Raw genomic sequence first — 22,995 nt, 5'->3', positions numbered from 1 at the left:
GCTATGATAAGAAGTGTAGATTGGTTGGCTGCAGACAATTCCTAGGCACAATTTTCTTTTCAGTGCACTACCTAGTCACAGGCTTACTCTAAAACCATACACAAAGCTAAAGACGAGGAAGAAGAAACAAAGACGCGGTACAAGACAAAATGGGGTTTATCAAATTTAAGACTCGTTTAGATGTGGTGTTGGGGGATATGCTGTAGGGGAGAACTTTGTAGAGTGGGGTTGATGGTTGGACTCGATGATTCCGAGGGTCTTCTCCAGCCTAAATGATTCTATGATTCTATGATTCTAATAGCAGTCCTCTCCTGAAGACGACCTAACATATCGTCTCAGAATTGGGAGGTAAAACTCAGAGCGCTTCACAGAAATTGTACCCTCCCTTTCTCCATGTTCACCATTGGTCATATTTTAAGCTAAGACTCCTGTCATCTAACACTTGTATGTAACCAGAAATTACATAACTTCTGACTTTCATTTAACCAGAAAATCACATAAAATACATATTTTCCAACCATGTGCTGGCATAGTCAATACATTGCTGTAATGGATGGATGTTGTTTTAATTAAAAAAAAAAAAGAAAAATCAAAGAAACTGGAATAAATTCACTAAATGTGCAAGTTTGCTGATGACAGAAATGAAGTAGATTATTTTTGCATACCAGTGCGAAAAAAATAATGCAGCAATAGCTGCATAGTTTAAGTATTCTTATTGTAAAGGTATGCAAGTGAAATAAGACTACCGCAAAATAAGAATATGTTCCATGAGAAATATGAAGTTTGGTGTGACAGTAAAATCTGTGGTCATATGTAGTTTCATCTTTGATCACAGAGTGAAATAACATAAGAAATGATTTTACATATGAAATAATTTAGCAGAATATGCAAGACAGTATTTGTGTTGTTTCCCGAGACAGTTGCTTGGGAAACTTTTAATTTCCAGCCAGTTCAGTTATATCATTCTTTAACACTACGAAGCCTAATGGGCCAATTCAGGCTTGCACTGAAGAGACAGCCCTCCAGATCAAAGGGCAGATAGCTTGCAAGCTCTGCAGCATAAGATGATCGTTTGGTTGCCAATCTAATTTACCGAGGCTGAAATTGCTTTGCAGGGGAACACACAGAAAAACACAGAAGATTTGTTTATGTCAGGCTGCATGATGCAATTTGCTAGAGTTACCACATTTAGCAAAATGTAAAAGTTCGAGCCAGAGAACAACAAGCAGTTACTGTCTGGTATCACTCAAGTTAAAAATCAGTGCCCTCATTTAGGTACTGGAGGCCACAGGCTGCCCTTCTGGCTTTCAATCAATCAGTCTCTTAAACTGGAGTTCCTTTGTATTTTCACACTGGGGTCTTTGGTATTACTAAAGCATTCCACTGTCAAAAAGCAGAGTTACCCTTGGCAACAAGTTTTTTTGGAGTTTTACTTCCTTATCAGAGATCACTCTGAAACTGAACATGAAGATTAACTAGCAGCTGCTGGTGTGCCCTAATACAGGCCTTTCTTTAATTGAAAAGAGGCTCCCTTTTCTAAGATCAACAATGGAAAACTTTGGTGCTTATATAAAAATATACCCAGTGTAATGCTTCTCAGTTAATGCTTAATAATTATGGTTTTTTCTAGTGATATGCTTGGCCTGTTTTCCCTAGTCGCATCCTAAATTGAGTGCTAAAAAATTACATAGGCTTATGGTTGAGAAAAAACATTTTTTCCTAAAGGCAAATTTAAAATAAAAAGTTTTAATTTGCAATTTTTGCTCCTATCACAATCTCTTCTGTCCCCTGACCATTTTGGTGGGACACGTGTCCCCTGATTCATCCAGCTGAGAGCTACATATCTAATACAGGCTGGTTATCTGGGTTCTCTCTTCAGCCAACGGAGAGATTGAACCATACAGGGGATGCCTGAGCTCATGTATTTCAGACACCTCCTCCAGGATGATACAAATGGGTACTTCTGCCACTGTAAGGTCATTTAAACAGCAGTCTCAGACCTGGAGATAAGTCAAGTTAGATGAGAGGAAGCCCATCTTTGTCGTTTTTAATTTACTGTCTTCAATATGTTGCCTGAGTTTAATTTCGTATGCATGAGGTGCACTTAAGAGACACTGAATTTTTGACCACATAGTCTAATCCCCAGCATGGGGCTTCTTCCCCTTTTCAGCAGCACTAAACCTGCTTCTCCATTCTCATAAGCTTACAAAATGCAACCTACGATCCTCCTTTCTGCCCTCTAAAACTGGGTGTCCCATTAAAAAAGTTCTCTTACAGAATTAAAGCATTTTATGCTCTTGAGCACAGCCACATCGCAGCCTTTCTGACGGTATTTCTCTGGCTATACTAGTTTCAAAAAAACCCCAGAATGTTAGGGTCTATAGGAAAATGAGTAATTCTTAGAAAAAAGACACGTAGATACAGCTAAATGACCCTACGACCCAACCGTATTTGTTATTTTACATAATTATTTTTTTCCTTCTCTTAAGAGTGAAATTCAATGTCTGACATGTTTTTGTCTATGGGATTATTACAACTGAAGCCTGGAGAACTACCTTCCCTGAGGAAAACACAATATATTTCAAAGAAATAAAGAAAATAAAGAGGGAAAATTTATGAAGCGTTGAAACTAGCACAGACATGTTATACACTGAAGCTGAAAAGCTTCACACGAATCGATTATGGCACGTCTGGCATGTAGAATATACACACCATTCCTTCACCAGTAAATACTGTAAATTTTCAGAAGCTTACACACAGCATTAAACAATTTGTCAGGAGACCACAGGTATAAAGGATCCACAGAAAATCTAGAGACACTAGAGGAAATACCGTATTTTAAGGTTTTCTAATTGTGGCGGAAAATAACAGGGGAGCACATGGGAGACCTGCGGTTAATGTGAAGCCGAAGTAATGAATCTTTACCAGACGCAGTTATATTAATAAGCAATACAATTAAATTAAACAAACAGAAGACAGGAAGTATTGAAAGCTAAGCTAAAGACAGTAATAAAAGTGTTGTATCTGTAGAACCACAAGTAGAAAGAGAAGCAAAGACAGGCTTTGAAATTACAGCAAAAGCTGCATTTACCAAAATACAGGGAAGTATTTCCCACAAATGTGAAACGAATTTCCACTTTCATGCTGTTGGTAAACATATGCATGATGCCAACTGACAGTAAGCAAAAAATAAATTCAGCAAATAGGCAGAAAAAAACAATCACCAACAAATAGCCTTAAAAACTGTCAAAGTAGAGCGAGACGTGTCAGCACACACATAGAAAATCATGAAAATCAGACATCTGGATGGTAGGAGAATTAAAGGATCTCAGAAGCTCCGGTGTGCTGCCACTGAATAACTTTTTTTTGATAAACCGAAAGAGAAATAAGGAAGAGACTTTTAAAACGGGTGGTTTACAAGAGGGAGGATGATGCAGGGACTCCCCTTGTCAGTGCCTGCTCCTCCCTCTCCCCCTGAAAGCCCCCGCTCCCAGCCCTGGAGCAGAGGGACTCTGCCTGCAAGGGCTCTCCACACCCCAGGAGCTGCCCTTCTGCAGGGAGACAGAAACCTTTTCTCGCAGAGGTCATGGCTGTGTGTCTGCTCCACCGGCGGCTCCTTCCCTCCCTCCCTCTGAGAGGATCTGCTGGAGAGGACATCCTACCCCAGGTGCAGTCGGTGAAACCAGAGGACTTCCTTTGAGGGTGCAAGTAAGAGGCACATTCAAAACTGTGTCAAAATAATGGTATTTGCAGAGCACTGCAAAAGATTCTAGCAAGAAATAACCTTAAACCCATCTCCGGAATGTCTGGGCTAATAAGTGGAATGCTTTTTTTCTAAGAAAGCTACTTCTGAGAAAGCTCCCGGCTAACTTCCGTGTGTGAGAAAAGTAAAAACCCCTGTAGGGTAGTAAGCCTGAGGCAGCCTGAAGCTCGAAGCAGCGAAACAGGCCAATGCACATGTAGCTGCAGGAGGATTTTGCAGACTGGCGGCGATGTGCCCTCTCCCACACAAAGAGCAGCCAGGGCCCATGGCCCCAGGACCACTGCGGAGACATCCTGCGAACGGCTGACTTGAAGAAAGATGGTTGCCTCCAAGCAACCCCTTTCGTCTCTTCTGCATACTGCTATTTTTAAAATTTATCTGTTACCCTGATAATTGGTTCTGATGACAAAAAAAAAACACAGGGGAAGGAAAACCTGTAGAAGTTTAATAAATTTTCAAGCAGTCCCCGCTGCCTGAAGCTGAAGAGTGATGTATTCCATGAGGGTCACAAAAACAACTCGGTGCCTGGTATTGGTTGTAATCTGGATAACTCTTATCACTGTTATGCCCAGCTGTCGAGAAATCATCTTATTTTGTTTTATTTCTTAGCAGGCACAATGTTATTATGAATTATTTCTCCAGGAGTTCCCAGAGGCATCAGAGAAGATCTCGTAACAGAAGGCATTGTAGGGACACGTAGGAAAACACAATCGCTTCTCTAGGGAAGAAGTTGCAAGAGATATGAAACAAAGGAAGATTAAACCGAGAAGCCCTAAACCTGGCTGGGTGTTCTCCATCAGTAAATGCAGCATAAGGAGAAATTGCTTATCCATGTCCTTATTCTACCTATGAGATGAACACAAGATTACAATCTTATCTCTTGCACAATTTACATGTCATGTAGCACAGCTTGATCAAGAACAGTCAATGAAAATATGCTGTTTCTCATTACCTGAGGTTCTTGGAAAGTAGCATGAATATTATGTAAAGAGAAAGAAAAGACATAAGACCTTACATAATTATACCTTCAACTGACTTTGAGCTCTCTTATGCTGTTATTTCTTTATCTTGTGCTAACAGAAGAACCCAGGCCTCACAACTGCTACCCAAACAAGCCCTTTAATTCACTTCAAATCAACAGCTTTGCTCATGCAGGCAATCAGGTGGAGGACCGTGCCTGAGCTACCCAGAAGGCAATGGCAGCATATTGGGACATCTGCAAAAAAAGCTTCTCCTTGCCCAGAGAGTCATTCAATTTGGGGGACATTTTTTTCCTTGAGAAGAAAAAGTGCAAAAGAGGAAAAGGATGTCTTGTGGACATCCTCACTACCCGCCATCAGAAATGTTTTATTTGTACAAATGTCGTCCCATTGCCACCCAGGCAACTTCTGTTGTGCTCCTGGCACACACCCTCCTGTTGAGTTATACCCAAAGGGATTCAGTTCACGAGCTCCACGACTGCTCCATGGCAGTAACCACACCGAAATAACCAAGAATAACTTGAAGATTCACTTCAGAAGCATGCTTCTCAGCCAAACTGTAACACTACTGCAGATGCACCCTAAGACCAAGTGTTATCAATCACCCAGCTGTTGCACCACTGGATTGTATTTACAAAATATATTTGTAAGTGTTTTGAAGATGTTCTGCGTGACAGCATATATTCTTTTTTAAAATAATGCCTGGTCAATGGAAGTTAAAAAATTCTGTTTAATTCAGAATCTGTATTCAGAATCTGGCATTCGTTAACCAGAGATGACTGAAAGTGTTAGCCTCTACCTTTAATGATAGGTCTAATTTTTTCACGCTTCCCTTCATTAAAATATTGTGCTTCCCTGATGAAACTGATGTTTTAAAAAATACATTATTTTAAAATGCTCAGGGCAATTTTCAGGAAGACAGGAATGATAGAGAACAGCTGAACAGTATGAAAAAATGTCTTCCTGCGGCTGTTGCACTTACTTGAGACTCCAGCCCACCAGCAGATTTACACATACGCACAGCTAAGCACACACTTCCATGGAGGTGATGGCACACATTGTCCGACAAGAGCTCAAAGCTCAACTGCACTTCAGTGCGCCACAAAATCACACAGGAGGACAGAAATGGCCAAAGTCAGCTCACATGTACACTACTTAAGTAGACTGAATTATACCAGAGATGAATTTGTACCATTTTCTAAACTACTTTTTTTTCTGTCTGTAAAAATGAGATATGTAGGTTTATATGAAAATGGTGCTAGAGAAGCAATCCAGAATCAACATCTACATAAGTATTTAACTAACACAGACAGTTTGATCAGGCCAAACAATTCATCCGTCCTCCCCTTTGTGAAATTCAATCTTTGTTTGCAGAGCTAATGTCCTCCTGAGTAGCTGTAAGCCCCATTCCTTGTGCATCAGTAGGCTTTAGGAAATGTTTAATCAGTTTGCAAGAGTGCAGAGATACAATTCCACAACAACCCTGTGTGTCACCTACAAAAGTCACCCATATAAAAATATAAGCTGTGCCCCTGAAAAGAAATGCTAAGGAAGTGTTCCTACATAATCCTTCTCTCTCTCTGTAATCACTCTCCTTTCTCTAAATACTTTCTAAGTGACAAGATGAAATTTGTTTGCTTTTCTGAAGGTGGAAAATCACTGAGGAGTCTTCTCTAATTTTTAACTTTATAAAAAACAAATACATTTCTGACTTTGTAATATGATTTCTGACGTTATGATATTTTTATACATCATCATAAAAATAAAGACTATAAAACTATTCTGAAAAATTAGTCCATGTATTTCTGAGGGAAAATCATGTTTGAGCTTCAGCCAACCACAATTTTTTTTAAAACGGGTAACTTTATGTGCAGTTTAAAAATAAATTCAGAAAATATAAATAGTAAATAGCGCAAGAGGGTTTTTTAGCAGAACAGCATGTGTCTACAACTTTCACCAAATTTAACAAGGAAAGCATGATTCTGATAGTACCATTTTGAAGCTCTCTCACTTGAAAGCAGAAAGCTAGGAATCCTGAACATATGTTATGGTATTACAAGCAAATTCTGCTTGTAATACAGATTTGTGCAAGTAGCTGTCACAAATTTCAAATGTGATTAAAGATCAAGTACCTGAAGGCAGAAATTTGGACCTTGCGATTGTTCACTCTGATAAAGTGCAGAAACCCACAATATTTCACAATAACTGTATGTATCTCTCAGACTTACACTGGGAATCACGTTAAGTTCTCTGAGTTAATTTAAAATTTCAGTCTTACTGAATGCATTGGAGAAATATGACTGACAATAAAAAAAAAATGGACAGAATTGTATACTTAAAAGCACTAATGGGTTAAAGGAACTATAAAAATGAGAGCCAGAGCTATCTCACAGTGCTATCTTAAGCAGTCTAAAACAATAGTAAAAAATTGTTCTTTTAGGGGGTCTTCAGTATATTGCTGCTGGGAAGGAATATGAGAACCGTCTTTCTCCCAGCACTCTTAAGCTTTCAGTTCCAAACTGAAAGTTAGAGAACGTATTATAGAAAAACATGTTTATGCACGTGGGTTTTGAAATCACCTTGGATCTTGCCGAACCTTGTGTAGATGTTTACACTTTTTCATTTATTTTAAATTACAACATCCGTCTCTTTTTTCATAACACTTGGCTTTTAGGCAGCTGAAGATAATGAAGTCTGTGCTCACGTGATGTAACGCGGCAGAACTCCACTGTGGTCATCACAGGTGATTGGAATCAAAGAACAACAAACTTCATCATTTTAACAAACGTCAACATTTAATTATTTTTTAATCTAAAATTACCCTCTGTTAAAAGAAATTCATGACATTCTTATATAAAAGTAGAAACTTGACGGAACATCAAGTTTAGACAATTTTATTTAGTCTTTGCGAAAAATTTTTATGGACAGAAATAATTTTCAACTTAATTTTCTTAAGAGAAGGAGAGGATGTAGGAGAAGAGGAAGAAAGGAACCCTGTCACTGCACGTGCTGGTTGTCAGGGCACACCAGAGTCAGGTCCTGGGCACACACACACTTGACCCACGTTTGTGAAGACAGACACAAGGCCTTGTTTTCACTCCAGTAAGCAGTGAAGCAAATTTTGAAAGTGTAAGAACTGCTGTGAAGAGTAATCGTTACTGAGCCCCTCTAAATTTGCTTAGTTAGAATCGCTCACCTTTGTCACATGATGCTTTTCATGTTGTACAGGAATCTTAAACATTTGGCACCAATATGTTGTATCCTTGTCTGGTACAGGCACCTGTCTTAATAAAAAGGGCAAGAATATGATATTATAAAAGTCACGTTACCCTGTCGCGTAAGCCCACAGCCTTGGCTGTCACCTTATCCCCATCTCCACATACACCCAAAACCCGGAGTAACTTACGTCTTTGTTTCTCAAGTCAAAGTATGGCAAAGAGGCAGATGAGACTTCTTCTTTCTCAGGATTCAGTAAACGTAGACTTTTTGTACCACGATTAGACCCATGGTAATTTTGACCTGCTTCTCCCATGTCTTTGTGGTGGTAGGCCCATATAACTCGCACTGTGCTCTCCTGAAAAAAAGAAAACAACCAAAAAACCCATAAGGAATAGCAACAAGATCTTCCTTGCATTATTCACATAATTCCTAAGATCACTATGATGTAGGTACTGCTGTATCTGAACAATGACAATGTATACCAGAGGAGCAGTCACCTACTGCTTTTAAAATTATTAACGTTTTATACTCATAGGGTTCATTGCAGATCTGCAGAAGTTTAATCTCTCTCTGATAGATTCCTTCATTAACGCCCCAGATTTAAATCACATCTGCAAATAGCAGAACAGACTCATAAAGAGGTAACCAACTAAACACATCAAACAGTTTTCTTCTAGAGATGCCACTCATTTGGCCCGCAAACAGGTTTCCTCCCAAAACAGTTCCCAGGCTCAGCTCTGCAAAGATGTGAATACCTTCTGTGAACTGCCGTCCTCACATGCTAGGGAAGACAGACATTCAATTACAGAACAGATTTGCATCTTAAACATCAATGTACAGCCACAGCACAGAACAATTCTCTGTAAACCATTCTTCAATTGTAATAATCACCCTTGAGACAAAATAATCTAATAAATCCTGAAGTGTCCCAGAATGTTAAATTATACTGAGACAATTTTGAGCAGGTGCGAAAACCATAGATCCATTGACTGCCTGGAACTCTCGTGGTTTGCACAGCTGTGGTTTGCTTCCTGCATCTTTCAGCTCCTCATGTTGTTATTATTGTGTATATTGTGAAAACACAAATAATGAAAATAGTGTTAAACTGCTACGGTAATGCTTCCAAAACAAACCAGAGCATAGAAAGCTTTGCAAACCTCTCTAACCTATCTGTCATTTCCAATACAAAAGCCATCAACTTCATATAATTTAAAATTATGCTTAGGAAACAGCACGGCAGTCCCTAGGGCAAAAGGAGAATTTACCATGAAAAGTATATTTCAGCATGGAAAGAGTTTTATCGTAAAACTCTTCAACTTCTTTATTTTGAATAAAGAAATAAAACCAAAAATATACTATAAATATATATGCTCCAATGTTTTTTAAAAGTCTGTCTTTAAGATCAACTACAAGTTAGTGTAAGACCTAAAAAATGTTTCTCATGTTGGCATCTCTCGAATGATTGTAACTATGGGATATGGGACTTGATGGCCCAGAAGTACCTGTTTCAATCCTGTGTTCACTTGGTGTGTTAGAAACTAGAGAACAGAACGCATTAAAGTAGAAGGACAAAGAAAGCTGAAATTAAAATATAAGAGCTTAATAGAACTAGCACAAGAACTACATGGTTAATTTAAGTTGACCTAAGAGACGTTTTGGAAAGTGAATTTCTCTAATTCTGTCCTTTTACTAAAATGAGATTTCAATAACCAACTTCATAACCACGTATACATTTGGGCTGCATTAATTACATCATCTCACTACATAGAGGCAGAGCATCTTACCGTTATGCTTTTGTCATTTGTATCACAAGTGTGCAGTTCTCTGCTAAAAGCCAATATGGTATGTGTGCTGTTTTCCATGGCATATTCCAGATGGTAATCCTGTTGAGGGTCCTTTTTAAGTACTCTGTTTTCATCTGTAAAATAATCCTGTCGAAAATAAAAGGTGGGCCATTATTAAAAACTAATATTAAATTAAAAAATAAAAATTTATGAACAATACTGAATCCTCCTAAAATATATCTTTATGTAAAATATTGAGGTATCATAGGTTTGCATCAAATGATAAATTTGAGGTGTCACTGAACTTTTTTTTTATTAAAAGTCTTCAGGAAAGCAAATCTCCTTGATAAGCAGCTCAAAGAATGTCTTGAGCAACTTTAACAACATGCTGCCTGTACATAACTGCAGAAATATCAGCTGTAGTCAACGACCAAGAAGCCAAATTTATCCTGACGGGGCGTTGTGAACTTCGGGGGGAATTACAGAGAGAGCGAATTTCACTCAATATTCACATCAGCACAACTTTTCCTTTCTTTTCTCCTTGCCCACAGAAAGCAAACCTCTTGAACGCGCACCCACTAGCACCAGAAACCCTGCGGCTTAACCAGCACGGAAAGTGCTCAGTTCACACAAAAGGTGCTGGGTTGGGGTTAGGTTGGGGGGGATTATTTGGGGGGGGAGGGTGTCAAGCTGTTTGTAAGAAAGACGCTCCCCGACTGGGGTTCAGCAGAGGCACGGTGCAATGGAGGAGCGGCGGCGGCGGCGATGCCGGGTCATTAACCTCCTCACCCCAAATTCCTGCAGCCCCGAGCAGCTGGGACCCGGCCCTCCCTCCGCTCCCACCCCGGGCACCTGGCAAGGGATGGCCACCGCCTCCCCTGCACCTCCTCCGGTCACCCTCCTTTGAGGTGCAGGCTGTTTCTGCCCGGTTTGGGATGGGAAAGGGGGCTTTTAACTAACAGATGTATTTCTCATGCCAAACAGGCTCCAGGCAGACACCATTAATGGTGCAGCATCCTTGCAGAATAGTGCAGCGCTGGCTGTTCCTTGAAGGTGTTCAGTTCTGCAGCTATTTGGACCACCATTCACTCTTAGAGAGATTTCTAGCTTTTCCCTTTTGTTAAAGTGGAGGTAACCAAGCTGAAAAATTATAAAATGTTCTGTCCAAGTATCTTGATACCGGTAAAAGTAGCTGATACCTTATTAATTCACTAAAGGATCATTCAGGAGCTGTAATCTTAAAATTAACCCCAGCCTAGAAACCTGTGTGTGTGTGCCAGAGACCACAAGCACACCAGTCAGAGTTCACACACTGGTCTGCCTTTTATAGATGTACAAATAACTGCGTGCCCAAACATTTCATTAAGGTTTATTAATTTCGATGAAAATTTGTATAAAATTATCTCAGTCACAACGCAGTGTCAATGAAGACAAGTGTAGAAAGCTGACCCTTTTTTATCAGTAGGACAATATTGAGATTTCATTCTATCTTGCCAAAACTACTGAAACAGTTTGGATTTTTTCAGTTCTGGAACAAATCTAAATTTCAAAAATTTTGAAAGGTACCAGAAAGAGTCCTTCTTTTCCTGTCAGCACTTCTCATGACTACAAATGAATGAGCGCATACTGAAAGAATACACACATGGAAAAATAACCACCAAAAAGAGCAAAAGAGGGGTCTGGGACCTGAATTTGTATGCTGAAAGAAAGGGAACTGATGAGTTAAGTTTGTTTAGAGAAAGAATTTTGGATTTGCTTTTCCAAAGGGAAATAATGGGCCTGTTCTGGGATGGTACTTGAAGATGGGTACTTTATGGGATCAAAAAGCTCCACTTTTACCCTCTGTCAGAGCTTGGAAAGAGACACTGACAATCTATACGCAATACCATCCCTGCTCCGAAAACACTCCTCTATGGAATCTCCGCTTCCATCTTAAAAATAGTAAGGGCTTGTCTGGACAAGAAATGTAACCTTGTGAACATCCGCTTTTATTACAGTGTGACATCTCTGCTGAAATGTTACTTTAAATTGGGGGATTAGAATAAGCACTCACGCACTGAATTGTTGAGGAACAGAAATTCAAGAACAGCTTCTCCTCATGTGAACAGGTTGAAAGTCTTTACCTGAAACTGCTGTGAAGGAAAGCTCAGAAATGTGAAGCGGATTTAGGGGTGTATTTTGCTGGTTTGAAAGAACTTCACCATTTCTTAGCAAGTCCAGAGGACACAGCTGTAACCAAAAAAAAAACCTCTTGTGATATAGCCCTGACTTCCATGAGCCTGCGGGGAGTACGCAAAAATAACTCAAAGAAGTTGCGTAATTACGGTATTAGCTCAGATGTGCCTTGATAACGTGTTTGTCAGTGCAATTATTTCACTCGCCTGGAAGACAGTCAAAGACAGGTCACAGCTCTGGCTCACTGCGAGGGGCTCGTTTTGTGGCTGCCAGGGAACGCTTTGGGCAGGGTGGTAAGGTCCCCCAGGAGAAGACCACGCTGCTCCCTGTGGGAGCAGACCTGGGTTGGGAGCGCTGCGTTGGGTGCTCGCTGCCTGCCCCTGCAGTCGACGCTGAACAGCACCTCGTTCCGTGACTCACCTTAAATTATTTTGTGGGCAGATGCTAATCTGACCGACGAACGTTAATCTTTCCCATGTGAAAATTTCTGCGAAGTAATGAATTCCTCGCCTCTGCTTACTTTCTCTGCCTGATACACGCCACCTCGAAACAGTCTTTGAATATCGGGGTGCTGAGAATACCTGGGAAGCAAATTTATGTAGTACCCAGGAAGACGGAGAGATGTCCATTTATTCCCAAAATCCTGCAACTCCACTGAGTGCAGTGGGACTGCCCTAGAGGAATCCAGTGTGAGTACGCTTGCCAGGAGCTATTTAGGAGTTAACCAACTGCTTCTATTACTATTTTTATTTCCTTTGTTGAAAATTATCCAAACGTTCATCACAAAAATGAAATACAAAAATAATACATCAAAAAATTTCTGAACGTCTCAGAATTTGATTGCTCAACGTCTCACATGAAAAAGGATTGTTTACCACTTTGAAAACAAAATAAGACCACATTGCCAAGGAAACATACTGATGTCTTTCTGTTCACAAAGATTTAAGTCAAACTCCGTGGACACTGCTCGATTTACCAACCAGAGCTTAAAGGCCTTTAAGACACTTGCTTCTGTACACAACGTAAAGAACAAAAGGAAGTTATCAAAAGTGAAGACACACTGGCAAACTGTGATGCCATATTCTTTTCAGCAGCATCTTGGAAAAGTAAGAAAAAGTTAGTTATAGATATATGTCTGTATCTTTATACATCTCCTGTGCTTCCGTGCAGAGTAGAAAAATAAGAATAAATGAAAGTCCTGCTCCTATGGCACAGATGCAATCAAAACCACCACATTTGAACAGCCTACTCTCCATTTAAGTCCTTGTGTCTAGTTAAAGGAGAAAGCTGCGTACTTCTGAAGGCCTTTGAAAAGTGACTTATAAGGCCAAAGGACAGCACAGAGGATGGATCCACCAGCAGCCAGAGAAGGGACGCTCGGCGTCTGGGCTCTAGCTGAACTGAGGACATCTAAATACAGTTCAAAACTCTCTCAGGGCCAGACCACCATAACACAGAACTCATCTAAATTCACAAGTTTCGCACATTCATTTCTGTAGAGAAGGGAGTGTAACATTTTCAACAGAATTACAGTGCTTCAATATCCATCGCAGATGGTCTGAGATGTGCCTCATATTAGAACAGCTTATCCCTCCCACCAGGGAGGAAAAGGCTCTAATGTGGCAACCTCTCTTACACAGATTTGGTTTTGCCATCCTGTACAGTTATCTAGAAAACGTGTGTCTTTTGTAGGATAGATTATACTGACACAATTCCCCCAGCATTTCATGGAATCCCAGCAGTGATCTGCAATAACTATCAAGCCCTTAAAATTGAATTTCTGAAACACTCACAGCAGAAACCTGAAAGCATGGATTTGTGTATTGATTTGACACGTGCGTCCAGGTTCTTTGCTTTCTTACAGTTTCACATCAATTTCACAGAAGTGTAAGCAGTTACAGTAAGAGAAAATAAGGGTGAAATGACTATATTTTTTCTAGTAAGAACATCTTATTTTTGTTATTTAAATAGTAAGGGTTTAAAACAAATTTCCACAAGTGTTATTGGTCATGCTGCATAATAACAAAGATGTTATTTTTATTTCAAAATTTGCTTATGTAAACTGTTTACATTCAAAACATTTAAAGTTTCTGCACTCCCTTTGATTATATTGCATAAACTGGCATTTTAAACTCCGGACTAAATTATGCAATCCATCAAATAATTAGGTATCTCCTTCCTCGCGTTAACTAGAAGTTGAAACAACATATGGAAAATGAAAAATCCTCCTGACAGCACAAAAGATGTTCTTTTCCAGATGTGAAGCCGATCATGTTATATGTTTTTCAGGTCCCATTAACCTCTCTCTTTCTTAAAAAAAAAAAAATGTTCTGCAGCGTATACGGTTTCTGATTGCTGCTCTACAAACAGTCGGGGAGAGTAATTTCTTAAGGATGTGAGAAGAGGCTGTTTTATCCTTGGAGAATGTAAGCACAGCTGCAGAGGGAAGCCTGACCCCAAAAGCACCACCAGCTGTCGTCGCAGGCCTGAACAGGTGTTTATGGGACTCCCTCCCCAGATCTTCACAATATACAAGATTGTTTTGTTTATGATATCCATTTCCCATCCCAAATAATATACAGCACCTTTCAACCTCAAGGAGCGTAACATAAGTCTCAAACTGCGGCCCCATCCAGCCATGGCTCTGTGGGCTCGGCTTGGGAGCAGCTCTGCCGCCAGGATTTATACACCCTGCCCTTCCCTAAGCAGGAGATGCTGCCACTTCAGCAGTGATTTAACACTTACAAGCCAGTAAAGGGGACAAGCCAGGGACGGGAAATGAGGGAAAACCAAGCCGTGTTGCAACTAGTCCTCACCTACGGTGTTTAGCCAACCCATGGAGTCCCGAACATCCCCAGACTACCCAAACTGATGTGTAAGACCAGGGCTGAAAAAAAATTTGGCAAAGGAATCGGGAAACTGTAACCAAGATGAAAGCTGGCACAGGAGAGGACCTATCTTGAGTATAAATAGGATGGATAAATTGCTACAGGATGCAAAAGAACTGACCAAAACATTTGTTTGAAATAAGCACCAAGCTCTGCCTTTCTGGGTTTCCAGAAAAATAACTGTGGTTAACGTTTCTCTTTTTTATTGTTGCATTTAATTTAGATGGAATCCTGCTGCTCATGGTTCCAGCACACACTGGATGTTACCACCAAAAAGAAGCTGGTTTTACATTGTATTTGGCAAGAAGCAAACAGAGCATGAGTTTACAAATAAGCAAACCAAACTTTTTTGCAACCTCAAATAAATTTCAGCTTGAGTTTCAGGCAAAGATCTTACTACGCTCTTATGTTAGGCAAAAGCAGAGCCCACCCACAGAAACCTAACACGAAGCAGGGGCCTGAAAGCATCACTGCTCTGTATAAGAACACCTTGAGAGCATTCCAGTTGACTGATCCAGCCTTAGGATTGGCCCCAAATTATAAAAATATCCACAGAAAGGGTATAGCGACAGCAATCAAGTCGCAAGAAGCTCCTAAAGTAACCGAGATCACTAAGTTCAGCTGCTGCCCTCCGAGTAGCCTGTTCACAATTAATTTACTGATTTATTTATTTTATTTTTTACCTACGCAGCAGATTAGTATGAAGTGATTCAGTCCTTGCTAGGAAACCTGGACCTCACGCCCACAGGGAGTTCCGAGAAGCTGTGCAATTCCTGGTACAATTCCAATTAAGCTGAATTACACTGGAGTAAATGTGGCTTATTTACTCCAGGTCTACTACTAACTTTGACAATGACAGAAAATTTTCATCTGTAGCGAATAATTGTGGGTGTGTCTGTATTTTAAACGTATACACAAAGGCACACATCTTCCTCTTGTTCATTTACAGAAACAGATAATGCATGCGTGTGCGTGTGGACATGTACATATATTTGCAAAAAGAGAGTGTGTAATTTTTACACATGAAACACATCTATTTACTTAGAGATGTGTCTTTCCCCATCAAACTGTAAGTCATTTAAAAACACTTCGGTGTATTTCTTATATCTAGTTAAATGCTGCCTGCTGCAGCTCCCCGGTAGCCTACAGCCAGCTGTGACACCCCTTGGTTTCCGTGGCAGTCCTGGCAGATATAAAAATACCGCTTTCTCCACACACAAACGGAAAACACTGAGGTGTGGAGAGCTCTCTAACTTACCAACACAGAGGTGTAAGAAGCACGAGCAGTTAGAAGGTGAAATAAGACGTCCCTTATCAGCATGGATAATTTGACTTTGCATCAGAGTCCCAATGACTTATCCAAGTCTTTACATCGAGAGTAAATGTTGATTTAAGAGGTTATGCTCCAGTTATATCAGAAGCTATAAAGCTAGATTAAAGGCTGTCCTAACACAAACAGACTAGACAAAACATGTAGCAAAGTGTTTTAAGGGAAGGAAAAGCTGGAAGTAGGAGATACTGCATGATCCAATCTCACAACTGTACTTTATCACAAGGAGCATTCCTTACACAGGAGCCACATTTAACGAGTACAAGTTTTCTTGTTTTAATTACTTTAATTACCTCAATTATGAGGAAGTTTTAAAAACACTTAAGGGATTTTTCAAGCACAACTATTAGTGATACTTGCTCCCAAAATTTCTGTGTGCGCCTTAGAAAATCTCCCCTCTTCCCTCTCCTACTTCTAAAATACTTGTTTATACTGAGAATTGAAACATTCCCCCATTATTTTAAGCCTTTGCATCACTCATGGTGGCTACATTTCCATCCTGCCCCAGGTACTTATTTTTGGGGAGGTTTAAGAAAGTTTCATTTTCTTGGTGTTTCCAAAATCAAGAAAAAGACAAGAAAAATACCATAAAGAACAAAAAACCCCTTGCAAAACAGCCCCCAAGAGCCTGCAAAATACAAGAGCTACGGAATTCTTCTCATCTTTTGTTCACCAACTGTTGCTTCCTTGTCCTAACTATTGTACCTCTGAAAGGGAACAACAAAGCACCCAGCTGGTGGAGATGTACACTGGAGTGTCTCTTTATGCCCCACATGGAAGCCAAGAGGGACTCATTAGTCATCTGGAGATTTTGCCCCAACACCCGAAGGCACGAAATACCTCCAACAAAGCACCAACTGAGATATGTCAGTGTGGCACTCACTTTGCATCTCCCTCTTGGTGCCTTTCAAGTTGTTTTCTAAACACTTCTTTTGTTGCTGTTGGCATGAGTGCACTTAAAAGCAGCATATCGTTAAGTACAGAGAATGCTCACTGTTTTCTGTCCTTTAAAATCTCTTCCAAGTACTTCCCTATGAGCAATTAAGCTAACTCTATGGGATACATTTGATAACAGATATTCTTTAGTTTGGGTGACAGTTAACAAGCAAGGCTGTAATGAATAATAAAGTACTTTTTAGTGACACACAGTCCCTATTCACCCTGAGTAGGGACTATTTTTGTGCAAGTTCAACAGAAGATTCTAACAATGCAACCCTCTTGTATAACTTGCACAAAATAGGCATTCATCAAGGAGGATTACTCTCCCCAAAATGGGGCTCTCAGCAGCTACGTGCTGTGGGTGGGGATGCACAATTCCAGACAGGGGTGGAGACCAAGGAAAAGGCATGGGTCTAGCATGAAAATGCATGCTGTGTCAATTCATAAGCACAAAAGAGATGCGTTTAAAAAAAAAAACAAAAGCGGGGGGGGGGGGGGATGACACAAAAGAAAATTAGATGCAAACGCTAAGGCTGCCCCAAGCACTTTTATGAAGAGTAACACATGCTGCAAGTGACCATGGCAATATTTCAAGGTAACGTTTTGCTAAATATGAACTCTCCTTCCAAGTCCACCCCCTCCCTGTAGAGACAAAGGCAGCTCCCAGCTTTCCAACACCAGCCTCCATTGCTATCTTCTTGTTCTCAAACACGCTCACCCACACCTCACATAATCTGCTCCTCAGTCAACACAGGGCTCTCAGGAACATGCAAGAATAATTTGTTTCCCAATCTCCCTGTTTTTCTTCGCTTGGTAGAGGTGCCTCCCTCACAACAACATAAAGCTACGCATGTATGTATATATGCGCTCATGCCATGTCCTCTACATCCTCCCAAAATATGTCTAGGTTCCCATTCCAAGTCCCGAACTTCTGAAACGTTAGGATAGTCAAGGCCAGGCTGGATGGGGCTTTGAGCAGCCTGGTCTGGTGGGAGGTGTCCCTGCCCAGGACAGGGGGGTTGAAACTAGATGATCTTTAAGGTCCCTTCCAACCCAAACCATTCTGTCATTCTGTGACTCTGTGATAGTAAATGTATAATTCTCCGATCATTCAAATGCTTGCCAAAAAACTACTCTGGTACACCATGAAAGTTTGTTCTTCTTCACTCACGACATCACAACACTTTTCACCTTGATATATTTACAGAGAACTAAACCTCAGACTTTCAAATCAATTTAGCCTTTACTTATGCCAGACACTCTTTTAGCTTAAATACAGCTCAAGCAACGGAAAAGCACACCAAAACAAATAACGCGTTACACCCAAGTTCAGGAGACATCCAAAAACTGAGAAAGTAAAACACAATCTCAGGTATCCAGAACTTCGGGTCACCAGATTTTTTGAAGACAAGTATTGCCTGCTGACGGTGGGAACAGCATCTGCTTGCTCTGAGAAGATGAAGAATAAATGCCAGAGGAAGCGTTTTCTCTCTTCTCTGAAAACTGTCTGGAAGTTTTCCTTTACCTTGATACATGGATCTTCCACTGAATAAGGAGTATCTGCTTTTACCTTTACCAGCTGTAGTCTAACTACATTTACATATTTGCTCCCACAAGAGGACTCTATTCTCCGGGAACACTTTCTATTTTTAAAGGAGAAGAGAGAATTTAGGGGGGAAAAAGAGGCTAAATTCTCCCAAGAGGCTAGCAATTTCAATGCCCACTTGAAAGGCTATAAAGGTGTTTCAGAACATCTTCTGAAAATCAGGCCACTAACAAGCATCTCAAAACTTTCAAAGAAACCAAAAAATGACCCTTCTAAGGGTTTAGACCACGATGCACATTTTCCGACTGATGATCATGGAATAAAAACATATTTCTAAAACCAAAAAGAAAAGTAAGTTCTTTCATTATAGGGTGTACATATTTAATAGAGTGCAGCTAGGCATAAAACCACATACTTTCAAGGTTACTATCTATGAAAAATTCTTTTTCAGCAGTAAATAATGTAAATTATGATGATATACACTTCATACAGAACGTGTTTTTAAAATATTAACTGTAGTTGTGTGTCCAGTAAAGGGAAGAATTAGATATTATTGAAATAGCATTCTAGAACAAGTTATTCATTTTGTAGCAATCCCTGCTCGCTGGCCAGAAAAAGCCTTTGGAAAAATTTTGTTTCTTCATCGTCTTTGTTTCTGGCCTTTCCTTGTTGGTGCAAGTACAGAAATATTTTAACCGAGCAACTTTTTAAAAGACCTCAGTCCAGTTTAAAAGGAAACTTTGCTGCCTAGAACTGAAGAAGGAATGGGGATGGAGAAAACCTCACGTTACAAGCAAGCTTAACAGAAGTGCTTCTTCTCTGCTTTACCTACTCAAAAGTGCAACAAAATAACTCATAGCACTTAGCTTAGCAGATGTTTATGTGCTAAATGTGCTAAATTATGTGCTAAAAATGTGTTCTGTAACAGGAGGCAATTGCTAAAGTCCTCCCCTCTTCTGTCTCGGTTGTATTTGTCATGGTGTGCGAGTGAATAAAATCTTTGAAGAAGAATGGAATTTTTATGGGGCCATTTTTAAAGGATGCTGGAAAGCGGCGAGGGGTGCTGAGAAGAGCCACAAAGTGCTTTTAGCGCTGGGGAAAATGTCCTGCAGTGGGATGCTTAAAGAGCTCGATTTATTCATTTTATGCAAAAGAAAAATGAGTGACTTGATTACAGCGTATAAATAACTATATGGAGGTGGGATGTGGGGGAAGGGGGTTGGGGGGTGTAGTTTTTAATATAGTAGAGAAAATACATAGCAGGAATCTGAACCCAAACTAATACTGGAAATCAGGAAAAGCACAGACTCGCCATTGCCAGAAACTATCAAGGGAAGTGATGGATCCTGGATGTCTTTACACTAGGTTTGGATGCCTTTCTAAAAGGCTTGCTTTAACAGTATCTATGAACTAACCAAGCACAAAGTGTGGGTTTCTTTTAATGATTAATAGGTGTATCTTCTGAAGTGTAAGGCTCCAGAAAGCTTTACATTCTGTGAGCTAAGAGCTCATTGCTCCATGACCAAAATAGGGCGTTTTTATTAGTAGTTTTTTATTTACACTGAGGTTTTTGGAAAAATGATCTTCATTTTGAAATATGGAGAGAAGAATATTCTGAAAATCATCAGTCTGAACTGAGATAAGACAACCATTTGCCAAAACTTCATGTAGCAAACTAATAGAAACAAAAGGAAATATTTATGCTAAAAGCTCCCTTTTTCTGTAAAGGTTTTCGTTTTATAAAATCTTGACAAGTAGTAGGGAAAGCATATTAAGCACTTAGTTTTCTTATGAAGAAATGATAATAAAAATCCATATTCTGAAAGAAAAAGCTATCAACATTTAAGCAGCAGCTTTAAAGATCAACTAGCTCTAACACAATGAAGAAAAGACAGACAACTCCTCCTAGACCGTACTCTAACAACTGGGAGTTACTCTGCTCTTAAATTGCCTTTCTAAAAGTTATTATTCAGGCAACTGGGGGCGACAAGGTGTCATGTTGGGCCTGATCCCCTTTCACTCACCCATGGGACAAGTTGTCCCTGCTCCCCCAGCCCCGGAACAATTCATCCAGGATGGATCTCAGGTCACTGAGAGGGAACCGAAGGTATGGGTCCCTCCCCCTCTCATGGCTCCTACCCCCCCAGCCACTGGTGCCTCCTGAAGGGGATGCTTCACTGGAAGCACCAGCGGAGCCTACGTCCCACACTCCTGTTCCCAGCCGTAGCCCTGGCACTATCTATACAATTACAGAAACATACCTAGGGAATTATGGCAATAAAGTTGGGCTCCTCTGAGGTTGCTTTACCAGACCAAGGACAAGTACCAGGGGCCCCAGTGGTTTCTCTGTAAGTCCTTTTCAATATCTGGGTCAAAACAGCTCCAGGTGAGGAGAGAAGGAACACCAAGGGCAGGAGCAGCACCGGTTGTGCCCCAGCGGATGAGGACATCAGCAGGCTGGGAAGCTGGTGGGATTGTGCCCTCATGCCAGTGGGATTACAGAGAGGAACCTCAGGCGGCACCAGGACGGCCGCGCTCCGTCACTTGTTGGTTGCACCGATGCGCTACGGCTGAGTGAGGGAAAAGGTGCCGCATCTCGGCGGGAGAGACTCTGCCATCCCTCCCCTCTCCTCCTCGGGTCCAGGCAAAGAGGTCCGGCAGGGAGAGAGTGCCCAAAGAGAGAGAAAAGGGGCTGTTGCATTTTCTGGATAAAGAGGAAGGAAACCTGACACCTTTGACGAAACCCACGTAGAAGTTTAGAGGGAAGGTTGGCAGGGAGCGGACCGAAAAGGAGTAGGAAAAGGAGTAGCTCCTCTGGGGGGGAGAGGGACGCACAACAATAGGGATAACCAAAAAGCTGTGAGGAAGAAGCAAAGAGGTACGGAGATGGGGGGCGAAGAGTCTGCAAACGAAAGAGGGGCAGGGAAAGAGGGGCGTCCCGAGAAGGAGACGGCAGGGGGGGAAGGTGGGGGGCAAAGAGGCCCCGGGACGCGGGGCAGGAGGGGGGTGCCGGCAGCGCCGGGCCTTACCTGCAGGTAGGGCTGTCCCCTCTCCACGCCCCCCACCACGATGTCGGCCGAGGCCATGCCGCCGCTGGCCGAGAGCCCGAAGCCCACGTAGCCGCGGGTGCGCACCTCCAGGCGGAAGGCGAGGGAGCTGCCGCGCCGGCCCCAGAGCAGGCGGTACGCGGCCGCGCCGTCCAGCACCGCGCTGTGCGGGTAGCTCCGCGGCGGCGGACCGGCGGCGGCGGCGGCACACAGCAGCCCGCCCAGCACCAGCGCCCAGGGGCGCAGCCTCCGCATCCTCCCGCCGCGCACCGGCGGCCGCTTGTGTCTCTGCGTGTGCGTGTCTCTGTGTGTGTGTGGAGAAGGGGGGGCCGGGTGGCCCGGTCACCCCGCCCCCGCTGCGGGCGGCACCGTGCCGGCCGGCCCCGTCGGGGACGCTTTGTTCGCTCCCCGCCCCGTCCCGCCGTTGGCGGCCGACCCCCCGGTGCCCCCCCGCCTTGCGACGCCCGTCGGGGCCGGGCCGAGCCCCCGCCGAGCCGGCGGCACCTGCCCCGCGCTCGCCGCCGCTGCCGGGCTCCCGCCGAGGCTTCCCGGGTGTTGGCGTTAAGGAGGGAAAATCCTCCTCCTGATGGGGGGAAGCGGAGAGGAGGCGGCGGACGGGGCTGCCCCGCTGCTCGCTGGGGACCACCCCCCCACACCACCACCCCGGCCCCACGGGAGGTTTAGCTCCACTGGGAGAAGCCGGCGGGAGGGAGCCCGGAGGCAAACGAGCGCTTTCCAGCTCTCCGCCGCTTCTTCGCTTCGTGTGGGAGCGAGCGCGGTGCCGCGGAGGGATGGCTAAGCAGGAGGTCCCCTGTCGGGAGAGTTATTTTTACTCTCTTAAGTGGAAAACGCCCCCCTCCCCCCGAGTCATTTGCACCGAGGCGGCTCCAAAAGCACAGCTCGAAACCCCACCCGTGTCCCTTGACACCCCCGCACCCGTCCCCGGTGCCACCAGCCTGGCCATGCGGTCCCCGACGCTCCCCTAAGGGAAGCTGCACCCGCTTCCCACCCGCGCACCGCCAACCCCACCGCCATTTCGGCGGGAAAGTTGAGATCTGAAAGGTGTTTTTGCAGCCATGTTCCCCCAGCCCCCTGCAAATCTGGAGGGAAAGAAAAAAATAGCATAGCACCCAAAAGGATAAGGAAGGTCGTGGACCACCAGAAGTCATATTGGCCCTTGAAAGACCCAAACAATATGAAATCAGTTTTAAGATGAAGTTCTGCTGTTTGAATTGTGCTTTGTTCATGTTAAAACAAAACAAAACAAAAAAAAAAAACCAAACCAAACCAAAACAAAAAAACAAACAAACAAAAAAAAAAGCCT

At 42.3% G+C, this 22,995-nt stretch overlaps 1 protein-coding gene across 1 annotated transcript in view; it reads right to left on the bottom strand.

The window, feature by feature from the left end:
• Positions 1–22,435, bottom strand: part of MOXD1 (monooxygenase DBH like 1) — a 53,247-nt gene extending 30,812 nt beyond the window's left edge. The window contains exons 1-4 of the mRNA XM_063329574.1: positions 21,654–22,435; positions 9,747–9,893; positions 8,150–8,317; positions 7,940–8,023 (exon numbers count right to left, since the gene is read on the bottom strand). Of these exons, the coding sequence (XP_063185644.1) occupies positions 7,940–8,023; positions 8,150–8,317; positions 9,747–9,893; positions 21,654–21,926 (672 nt within the window). The 5' untranslated portion in view covers positions 21,927–22,435. The remainder of the gene's footprint in view (positions 1–7,939; positions 8,024–8,149; positions 8,318–9,746; positions 9,894–21,653) is intronic.
• Positions 22,436–22,995: the final 560 nt, after the last annotated feature.

Source organism: Chroicocephalus ridibundus, chromosome 3 (genome assembly GCF_963924245.1).
Source record: "Chroicocephalus ridibundus chromosome 3, bChrRid1.1, whole genome shotgun sequence".
NCBI lineage: Eukaryota > Metazoa > Chordata > Aves > Charadriiformes > Laridae > Chroicocephalus > Chroicocephalus ridibundus.
This window is presented reverse-complemented; position numbering and strand designations above follow the sequence as displayed.